The sequence below is a fragment of the Parasteatoda tepidariorum genome, chromosome 3 (assembly GCF_982258835.1).
Source record: "Parasteatoda tepidariorum strain Cologne lab strain chromosome 3, Ptep-v5.0, whole genome shotgun sequence".
Classification (NCBI taxonomy): domain Eukaryota; kingdom Metazoa; phylum Arthropoda; class Arachnida; order Araneae; family Theridiidae; genus Parasteatoda; species Parasteatoda tepidariorum.
The window spans coordinates 20,094,298-20,106,009 of NC_141757.1; the positions used below are offsets into that span (position 1 = coordinate 20,094,298).

An 11,712-nucleotide genomic window follows, 5' to 3' on the forward strand; every position below is an offset into this window, starting at 1 on the left:
AAATTATATATATGTTCGCAATATTCTATATTTTTAATGTTTAGTTCAATAAATGTCAATATAGATATGAATTTAACTTGATAATCAACGGAAATAGAAACTACAGATAAGATTTGATAAGAACTGTTTGAAAATATATCTAAAACGTTTCATCCCGTGCTTTCGAAAGTGAAAATTGCACCCTTTCTTCGGAATCAATGATAAAATTTTGTATTTATCTAAAATAATGTGTATGTTAAATAACTCTTTTGATGCCTATAATTAATATGTGAGCAATTTTAAAAAATTTCTATTGCGATTAAAGTTTTATCAAGCTTTTGTTTATATGGCAACTTCAATAAAATGAAAAAAACAAACAAAACTTTGTTTGTGTTTTAGCAATTAAAAAGCCAGGAGGGGATTTTTTTTTAACTAGGATATTTTAATGCTAATATATGAAACGCACAAAGAGTAAGCATAAACCCTCTGATAAGCAGTGTTTCGTAAAATTGTATAATGCACACATATTTTTATTTCAATCATAGATAAACAGGCTATTCAAGCAACTGTCACTAAAACTTATGCTTTATGATCTCGTATCTCGATGTGTATCTCGATGGGTTTCGATTTTTTAATTCGTTAGCCATTCACATGTAATAAATTCTATGTTTAGTTTTTTAAAGCTTGGTTTATAAAATTATATTTATATTTTTACAGATTTTTGCTCTTCCACTATCAAATGTTGATGCGAATTCTATCCTTTACTATAACATAGTCTTCCTTTGAAGATATCAGAAAGTGTATGTGAATAAAACATGAATTGATGAACCGAAAGTAGATCTGCATTGTTTTAAGACAGGTAAATTGCATTATTTTTAATAAGCAACTTAATTTTTAATATGTTAAATTTTTCATGTTGAATCATTGTTATAAATTTAATAATGTACTTAAGAAAACATGTATACACTTTAAAATTGTACTCAAATCTTTAGTTCCCTAAAATAAATTTTTAAAATTATTATGACGAAATGCTTCAAAATATGAATTTACACTTAAATTACTATATTTTGTTTAATTTTATTGATACATTAAGTTTCTTTGAAATTGTTGAATTATTTTTCCTGTCAATAATTATTGAATAAATCAAACCATTCATTTACCATGATTTTGAAGTGAAAATTAGTGTTGCTATTATTAAAGTTTAGTTGTTAAAAAAGGATTTTTCAGTCTTGCTAACACTATTAGCCAATTTTGTCTCCAACAACCTGGCCCACTGTATATGCAAGTAATATGAACCGTACTTTCAGAATTGTTAATGATTTTTAAATATACATAAAACTATTTATGTGACAAGAGAAAAAATATATTTTCATAATTGATGTAGTATTTCAAAATTCTCAATTATTTTTTTATTTATTGAAATAAACGTTCTTTTAATTATTTCTTATTTTTATATTGTTTACAGACTCTCTGTTTACCTCTCAATAAGATCACACTTAGTTTGAATTTTCATCAGCAAAGTATAAAAGGTAATCGTTTTTGCTAATTTTTATATTCTGAATTATAAAAAAAACTTTATTTGATTGAATGCTTCTTATGATTGAGTGCTTTATTTGACTGAATGTTTTATTTCTTATAGAGAAAAATATTATAGGATAAAAATATTTTAAAGAAACAGGCCTGGGGTACCAATTAGTCATTTTATTAATGATTAAAATTTTATGAGTGATCTCCTGATTATAAGTGTAATACAGTCAAAAAAATTTCAAATAGCCTAGAATCTTAATACTTTTATATGTAAAGACATGATCAAATTAATTACATAAATTCAACAAGTCATTTGTTTATATTTTAATAATTTTATTAAATGTTACTCAAACTAATAAGTGCAAGAAACTAATTATGAGATGAATATATTTTTATCATCTAAAAAATTGCTTAATGCAGGTTAAATGTGCTTAATTCTTGTATTTCATTAGTCATTTGTTTAACAGCTTTTTCAATGGCTTAGGGTCTTTAATTCGTGAAATATTGATGAAAAATAATAACTTAATATTTCTGATATTAATTCATAATTTTTATTAATATTGAATAAATATTGGTAATGCTAAATAAATTTGCTGGCAAGGGCTTAGTTTAGAAATCAAGGGGTCCTGAGCAAAAAACTGTTTGGGGCACTATTGGTCCTCAAATCTACCTGTTGTTGATTTAGAAAATGCTTTTAAATTCTTTACAAATTATAATATATTTGTAAATTTTTGCTAATATTTATTTCAATTTTTGTTTACTCTTAAATTTAATTCACAATTTTGAAGTAAAATACAAAAAAAAAATTTTTTTTTGTAACATTTTAGGGTCCTCTGATGATCAGACCCTGCTACTGGTTTTATGACAGTAATAAAATAAAAAAAACGTGTTTCATGGACTTAAGAAACTTATTTTTTGTGTCCATTATACATATACTTAATATCTTATCTGCAAAGTTTCATTAAAAAATTTAAATTTAGTGTGATATTGGTTTATGAATGGGTTATTTACAGATAATCAAAAATGACCCTTGCACAATAACTTTTATATTATTTTAAATATTTTATATTTTAAAATTTTCAGCCTCAAATAAAGTCTGGAATAAATGTTACACTAAACAAATGTATGATTTTTAGTGCAAATTTTTTTAAATAAAACCATTTAGGGTCAGTTTTTATCTATTATTTATTTTTTTATAGAATTTTCAATATTTTAAATTTTTTATTTTCATAAAATATTTTTTACAGCAATATATATTGTACTGTAAGGGATTTTTTTAATTAGCTGTAAATTATAATTCTTTTGGAAACTTAAAATATTATGTACTTAGTATGTGCATGATGGACTGCAACATACTGAAAATTGAATTCTAACATCAAAGGTAAATAAAAATTATTTTAAAGATCTTGTGTTATCTTCAGAAAACTTGCAAATTGATGATTTCAAATTTTGATTCAAACAAGCATTTAACTCATTTTAAGATGTATGTAGTTTGATATTTAGTGTGCTATATTTATTTTCAAGAGGCTTTATTTTATTAAAACTTACTATATTTCATTAACAATTATGAGAGATTTATTATCGAAGGCTAAAGAAAAATTACAATCGTTGCAGACTCATTGATTTTCGTTGCCTTTGTAATATTTTTTTAATTATTATTTAATTTTGAATTCTATTGTGTTTATTTGTTTCCCCACGTGTGTGCTGAGTTTTTCACTGGAATGCTAGAGAAAAATTACAATCTTTGCAGACTCATTGACTTTTGTAATATTTGTTTCATTAATATTTAATTTTGAATTCTAATGTCTTTATTTGTTTCCCTATGTGAGTGCAGAGTCAGGGTTGGGTTTTTGCCGTAAAAAACTGGTTTTTGACATGACAGTGGTAAAAACCATGTTTTTACCGGTAAAAACTGTCAAAAACCTACTGTTTTCTTTAATTTATAGCATATAGCGGATAATGTATTTTTTTCACATAATTGCCTTTATAAATGAATATTGTAAATGATTGCTATTGATTTTGCAACTATATACATGTATTCTTATAGAAGGATATACATTCATTTCATACAGAAATATTGTAATATACTTATTGAAAATAGTGATACTTACTTTTATTGTGATACTTACTTTAGCTTGATTTTAGAGGATTTAAAATTTTGCACTTCTTAATTGTTAGAAATAAACAAACAAATAAAAAGCTTGGAACTATTAATAAATTCAAGAACTAAAAAGAATTTAAAATTTGGCATTTCTTAAATATTAGAAATAAGCTAAACAAAGAAAGAAATTCAAGTTTTAAGAAAAAAATTCAAAATACCAATGAAAATAAAAATAACATCCAAATGGAAAAAATGCGCTAAGCATCAGAGAAACCAAGAGGAATAAAACAAATGAGACGAAGAAAAATTAGTAAAAATTGAAAAAATATGACAATCAAGGCTAACGTCATCAGGGGTTTTGCATTTTTATGTCAATTCAGGGATGGTACGCCCTGATGACGTCAGCCTTGATTGTCATATTTTTTCAATTTTTGCTGAATTTTCTTCGTCTCATTTGTAACTACTAACAAACTCTAAGTCAAGAATTACTGCTATTTTGTCAAGTTAAAAACTTTTTTCAGTTGAAAAAGTTCATTAAACAAAACTTAATTACAAACAAAATTACAAGTTCAGTAGTCGGGGTCACTGTGCCGAAACATACGATAGCAAGTGACTAATTTTGCGCATTTTTCATTGCCCAGTTGATTTCTAAGTTTAATATGGATGAGTTCAAAATTCGAGAAGATTCAAAATTATTTCACCAAATACTTATAAATTATTTTACCAAATACTTATAAATTATTTTACCAAATACTTAAAATTATTTTACCAAAACTATGGGTTTTTGACAGAGGATTTTTTGACTTGACGGTAAAAACCGTCATGTGTCAAAAACTTGCCAACCCTATGCAGAGTATTTCACTCGGTAAAATGAAGTATATCAAGTGTAACTGCTAGAAATTTAAAAACAAAAATTGTTACTTGAATGCTTAAACTATATTTGCTTTGCTTTTTGACATCATCCCTTACTTTTTGTCTAATATTTTTTTTGTTTGCATTTTAGCTACCATGAATAATCCTGAATCTCCCGATCAAATTGAATACATTAGAACGGAAGTGGAGTTCAAGAACTGGAACAGTGAGGAAACTGAAGAACTCAATTCTTCTCTAAAGATATGCTGCATACCTCTGCCTAGGCGTTTATTCATGTTTGTAAAATACATAGCACCCACTCTTATTTTGCTAGTTAGTTTTGCTGCTGATATTTTTAGCGGAGCAGCTGTAGCTTACAGGCATTATAGGGATAACCATATTGTATGGTTTAGTTTGACTATACTATTTATTTGCGCACCTGCTGTCATGTTCATTGCTCACGCTGTTTTAAAAACTATTACAAATCAAGATTTCCATTTCAAGAAGAAAATACTTTGGATTGTTTTGTACATTTTCACAGGAGCTGGATTGTTACTGTGGCCATTGTGGGGGTAAGTTTTTAATCGTTACTATTTTTACCAGGGCTGACATGATTTGAATTGCAATTCAAATGTTTTTTTTAAAATCATTGTTCTATTTAACTGATTTTTTTTATTTAAAAAAATACTCATTTATACAAGTAACTAGGGGGCTATTATTTTATTAATCGGTACCGCTCGCCAACCCCGATTATTACTTCACAATAATAGTTGTTTCATAGCAAAATACAGTTTTTCTGCTGAAGTTAAAATTATTCACTTAACCCTATATCTACTGCATTTTGAACTACTGAAAAATTTTTCATAAATATATATATTTTTTTAGCTACCCTATTGATAATTAAAGAATATACAACAAAAAAAATCTCCCTGTTGTGAAATTTTATTTGTAAGAACTAATTAAATAAAATGGTACTTAAAAGTACCACTATAACTAATTAGTTTAAAGTGATTGGTACTTATAAGTACCATCAGTAGATAAAGGGTTAACATATATGTACTGGAAGAAATTCTGTTTGCTTATACTTATGCGTCCACTTCCCACGTCCAAACATTATTAATAAATATTTTTATAATATAAATATTTAGATCTATTGTTGAACTGAAGTAATTTTTCTGAGTAATTTTTTTTTTGTTGAAGCATTTATATTGTTCAAACAAATTTGATGAGTTCACAACCGTAATTTAATTTTTTCGTTTACCGAACGTACAGATATATAATAAATACTATTTTTGCTTGCATCTCTTTGCTCATGAAGCTGATCGTTAAGTTCTAAATCATTTAACAGATCTCTTTAACTGTAATTTACAACAGAATATTAATGTTATTTGCTCAAAAATAATAATTGTAAAATGGTTAATAAGATTAGACCACCTTTCTAAGTAACTTTATCTTAAAATGTAGCTCAGAATTACATTATAATAATAAATATAAAGAACAAACAAACAATTCTCTTATTAATATGATTAAATAAATATGATTTTATTTTAATAAATAAATATGATTTAATAAATGAATATGATGAAAATCTTAAAATAAATATGATTTTATTTTTTCATTGATTATTTTGTAATAATTAGTTAATAATTTTAACCATTTTAGTTAGAAATATAAAGCATTTTAGTTATAATATTGTTTCTAAGTATTATTTAGCATCATTAGCATATTTTTTCAGAGCTTTGATTAATATGTGTAAAAAAACTTAAATAAAAACTAATTTTTTAAAAAAAATTTATGATTTTCATCAACCCTGATTTTGATAATATTGATATAATTTCTCATGCTCCTAAATTTTTTATTCTGAGGGACATTCCAAGTTTTATTTTTTAAAGCCCATTTTTGAGAAAAATTAAAATAATTTTTCTGAACATTTCTTAATTAGTGATAAATATTAAGTTTTAGCAATCACTGTATTTTATGATTAATATCAGAAAATATTTCAAATTTAGTATTGGTAGTATTATAATATTTATAAGCTTACAATCTAAGGAATCATGTTAATAATTTAAATTTTTTTTTCCCAGCTATGTGAAAAAGCTCACTTATGCAATAAGAGCTTTTACGGATGAAGAAAATAGCACTGTATATTTAGAACAATACCACAGTACAACCATACCTAATGATGGTATGCATAAAATGTTAAATGCATTTTTACAATCTGCTCCTCAATTGTTGCTACAATTATACATTCTTTTATCTGCCACTACACCTCAAGATACAAATACAGGTAAATTGTATTTATTTTATTTATTGAATAAAATTATTTTGTATAGACATTTATTATTTAGATCCTTTAAAAGGGTTCAATTCTAAAATAAATTAGGTATGCTTAAGGACTCGACTGTTTCCAAAATTCTTAGCCATAGGGAAAATCCCTTCACAAAAATCCGAACTACTTAAACAAACCATTTTCAAATCTCTAAACTAACAAAGAGATTCAAAAAATCTTATTTATCTAAAATTATATGATTAATAATTATATTTATTTGTATCTTTACAATTAAAAAAATAATAATTCTTTCGTATGTAAAAATGTTCATTTTTATTTAAAGTATTGGTGAGAACACATTTAAATGGACTACTCTTGAAGATGTAACTATTCAAATTTTTCTCTTAGATTCATGGCCAAATTAGTTCATAAACAATATTTCAGATTTGAGTCTATGGTTATTAAAAGAAAAAAAAAACTTTTCTATAGGTGTGCATTAAGATTACTTTCTTATTTAGTTTTTTATATTAAGAAGTCTTAGTCATTAAATTTTCTTGTATTTAAAATTTTTTATCCTCGTGACAAATTTTAATAAAATTGTATGCTTTGTTAGGATCTTCTTTTTTGACAAAAATACTTTTCATTAAATTGCATTAATGAAAAGCTTTAGAAAATGCTGTGGACTTTTTTCACGGAATTTCATGAACCAATCCATGATAAAAAAAATTTTGGATTGATCCCTTTTTCGATATGGCGCTATTAATAATTTTATTGTTAAGAAAACATTTTTGTATTATTTTTTTTACTGTCTATTCCTTTTGGAGTTTTCATGAAAACTAAGTTTTTTGTTGCCATCCTTTTATAATTGCACTTAATTTTTATTTACGATTTTAACTTTGAATCCGAGTTAAGATGGGTAACTTAATATAAATAATTTCTTAAATATGTGTTCTAATATTTTCTGTAAACTCCTTAAAAAAATTAATTTGTTTGAAAATGTAACCACATTGTCTTCCTGAAAGTAGTAAGTAAATTGGACTAAAATAATGAGAAAAAAACATAATTTTATAACTTTTAGTTGGAATAAATAATAAGAGAAAAAAATCAATTTCACAAATAATTTTTCTGTTTTCCTCTGAAGAAAAAGTCTAAAATCATTCTTTTTTCAGCAGTTAATATTGTGTAAAGAAATCTTTAATTAACTAAATGTATTTAAGTCGTTGCAGTATTTATATCATTAAAGCATTATTATATTGGAAGTTAACAAGATTAGTTTTACCCATAAGCATTAAGCATCCAATTTTTCGGGGAGGCGGAATTAAAATACTCAGTTGAAATAGTTTTTTTAAATTTTTACATGAAATAATTGGCAAATAATATAATAGTTGAAATAGTTTTTTTTAAATTTTTAATCGAAATAATTGACAATCATCGACTAAATACCTATTTATTTCTTAACTTGTTTTAACCTTGAGTTAAAATCAATGATTCATGAAAAATTTAATTATTTGTCTAAAACATTAAGGGAGAATTAATAGAGATAGTTTATAAAGAAGGACATATGTCAACTTGGTAGCAACACTCAGAGTTTAATAAGTCATTTTATAAATTTTTAAAAAAAAAATTTATTGAACTGTTTGTTTTTTGCAATTGAAAGCATTTTAAGTAATTTATCTTATTAAATAATTATATATATTTATATATTTACAGTGATTGCAGAAGTCATATCCATCATATTTTCATTAAATGCATTAACCATCGTGGTTGTTCACTTTGAAGTAAACAGCAAACACCATCCTAGCCGAACTGCAACTGCTGATCAGAATCAAGAAGTTAGTGATTTGTGCTGCGTAATTGTGGAATATCTGTGGTGGATATTATCCATCACAGCACGAGTTCTTGCTTTAGCATTCTTTGCTTCAGTGTTCAAATTATGGGTATTTGTTATATGTGGCATTCATGCTGCAACCATATCAACATGCTTGATATTCAACCACCCCAGTTATTCTGTCAACAAATTTGCAATTGCAATTTTCATGGGTATAGTTTATATCTTTTGCTTTGTTGAGTACAAGGTTGATTTTGGAAAACTGGGTAGAGTTGTTGGTTTATACATTTTATACTATGCTTTCACATTCTGTCAAAATGTCTGCATGGTGTTTTCCGCTTATTTTCTAGCTCCCGGGAATTATTCTTTTCATCTACCAATCGTAATTTTTCATTTTGTCAGCTTTTTTCTTGGTATAGTATTCATGCTATTTTATTTAGGCCTATTGAGACCCTTTTACCTCTCCCTATTGACCAAAGCAAGTAAGCCACTTAATACATAATTAGCATTTGTGATTAATTGTAGTGCCAATTGTAATTTCTCTTTCTTTTACCGGTACAATTAGAAACGGTAGAAAAAACTATTTTCTTTTTTATTTGCTCAGATTTCATTCCATTTTTTTGTAAAAAACTTTCTTTTTACATTTGTACCTGAATTTTATTTATTACATTGAGTTGTAGTATTATTTTCCTGAGCTTTTGCAGCTAGAAATATGTGACTGATTTTTTCTTATTTAGTGCTGTCCTTATATAAAATATGCTGAGTGCTCTCTAATCACAGACTGAGGTAAACATTTTGACAATCCTTATAAAAAAAATGAAGTAAAAAGAATATTGGTCATCGCGGGTCACAAATTACTATTTCAGCTTGGACAAAAAGAAATAAATCTTTTGGAATCTGACAAATTGCTATTGAGGAAGAATGGATTAAAAACATCAAAACATCTTTGATTGCAGAAGAAAACAGATAGTAGTTGAAAGGCAGAAGTATCTAAAAATCCCTATAAGTTACATTCAGCAATCTAACAGGTTTTTTTTTTTTTTTTTAAATATTTTTTATTCTCATCTTCTTCAATAGAAATATCTCAGATTTCAGATCCGTATTTCTTTTTATCCCATTTAAATATTCTTTTCCAAACAAATGTGTAAATTTTTAGCAAGGATTCTAAAAATATTTACTAAGGACTGTGATTTTGGATCGCCCTATATTTCTTTTCTTTTTTTATTAAATATTTTCCCTGCGTATTTCCTCTGTTACTTGGTTGGGCTTAAAATAATAGAAGATAGTGCAACCTATTGTAACAAATATCTTTTTGATGAAAATTTTTATTTATCTTAATTTTGTTTGAATAAATTGATTAGTTATAGACAATTTTACTTTTACAAACAAAGGATTTGCAGGGAATGTGTTTAATTCTGATATTTTTTTGTGCCTGATAATAGTTACGTTTTTAAGCTTTTTGTCTGGCATGTTATTTCATTTTACAGTTTTAGAAATGTCCTGTTATTATTATTATTGTATATATTTTGTGTAGTGTAACACAAATTGTTGCTTGTTTTTATTTTTAAAGTGGTGGTCGTTATATTAGTTTTCTTTATGATCAATACTTAAATAAATAAATGCCAAATTTTTTTTATACATTCTTTTTAGAAATTCTGATGCTTGTATTCAGATGTGTTATGTAATTTTTGAAATGATAAGAAAAACTGTTTATTTGAAGTACTGTTCATATGAAATACTGTACTTTTCTTTTTAAATTTAAAATGAATTTTTTATTACTTTAATTTAATGAATAATTGTTGAATAAATTAAGAAAAAATTATCTTTTTTTTAGTTTTGTGTTTAATTTATTGTATGGTTTAAAAAAATGACTTATTTTCTTTTCTGATATAATTTCTTTTTGTTGTAGCTATTATACAAAATTCAATTATTTCTTTTTCATTATAGCAGTATAACTTCTAATGGTATTAGCAATTGATATATTCTAAAAAAAAATTGAAAATTATGTATTGATCTTGAGCTTTTGCATATTTTATAAATTTTTTTAAAAATTATTTTATAAATAACAAAAAGTCTTCTTATTTTTATTAAATTGAAATATCGTACATACTTAAAATCTCATTGCAAGAGGCTAAAATCTAAAGTGCCAAATTGTGTAAAATTTCCTTAAAAAAATATTTTTAAATCCATTATTATATATTTTTTTTTTTTTTGCTGCACTTATGGTTGAAAACTACTTTTAAATATCTGCTTAAGTTTTTACTTTAACATTTTGTATTTTTTGATACAAGTATCATAAATATAAAATTATTTACGTAAACATTAACCGATTCAGAATTCCATCCTCTTTTAGAAAATGAATTACAAGTGTTCCATTTTTCAAAGACGATACTGTTTTTGAGCGCCAGGTATTCTTTATGAACCAGCAGTTCCCCAAAGGTTTTCTGTGGAACCCTAGGTTTCTGTGTTTATAGGTTTTCTGAGAATTAGGTGTTTTTTTTTTTTTAATTTTGAAGCCTGTAACTATATTTGTATCCAATCAATAAGCCATAATTTATTTAATATTTTGGTTATTTTTTAAATTCTTTATAAAAATTCCCAATGAAAAAAAGACTATAGAATAATTAAGAAATATATATCTATAGTTTTCAATAACAATATATTAAGTAAATCACCAAAAGGATATGCATTTACAAATGGTGCATACATATTTGTCTTTTAATATTTCAATTTAAAATAGCTAAATTCAAGAATTATGTTTCGCTGATAACTGTTCTCATGGATTATAACAGTTAATTTTCAAAAACAATAATTCTTGTTCTTCAACTTACTTCATTTTTATTATGCATGTGCCAAAAACAAATTGGAAGCCACTTTTGACCTGTTGATTTAATAACCTAACATTTGACCTAATTCTAATATTGTTATTCATAAAGCTATAAAAAATTTGATTCTTCACATTAAATGTATTCAACTTAATTTGTAGTCTTTTTTATTAGTATATTCGCAGCTGCTAATTAACTTAAATTGTAAGGTCCAGGTTTCGCCACAAGATGTTCAATCATTTATGGTTTCGTAGCTGAAAAAAGTTTGTAACCATTGTTAGAATCTGTGTTGGTCTTGTTTACAGGCTTAGAAATCACTGATCATGGCGCT

General features: G+C 25.4%; 1 protein-coding gene across 3 annotated transcripts; it reads left to right on the plus strand.

Moving 5' to 3' along the window:
* The first annotated feature begins 27 nt into the window (after positions 1–27).
* On the plus strand, positions 28–11,400 carry LOC107443735 (XK-related protein 6). Of its 3 annotated transcripts, none has more exons than XM_043045416.3 (6): positions 28–268; positions 697–838; positions 1,445–1,508; positions 4,611–5,031; positions 6,544–6,746; positions 8,439–11,400. In XM_043045416.3, the coding sequence occupies exons 4-6, from the start codon at positions 4,616–4,618 to the stop codon at positions 9,056–9,058; spliced, it is 1,239 nt and encodes a 412-aa protein (XP_042901350.2). In that variant the 5' UTR covers positions 28–268; positions 697–838; positions 1,445–1,508; positions 4,611–4,615; the 3' UTR covers positions 9,059–11,400. The 3 variants fall into 3 exon arrangements, with proteins under 3 accessions (XP_042901350.2, XP_042901348.2, XP_042901347.2); XM_043045414.3 differs by having other exon boundaries at positions 93–230; XM_043045413.3 differs by lacking the exon at positions 28–268 and adding an exon at positions 313–450.
* Positions 11,401–11,712: the final 312 nt, after the last annotated feature.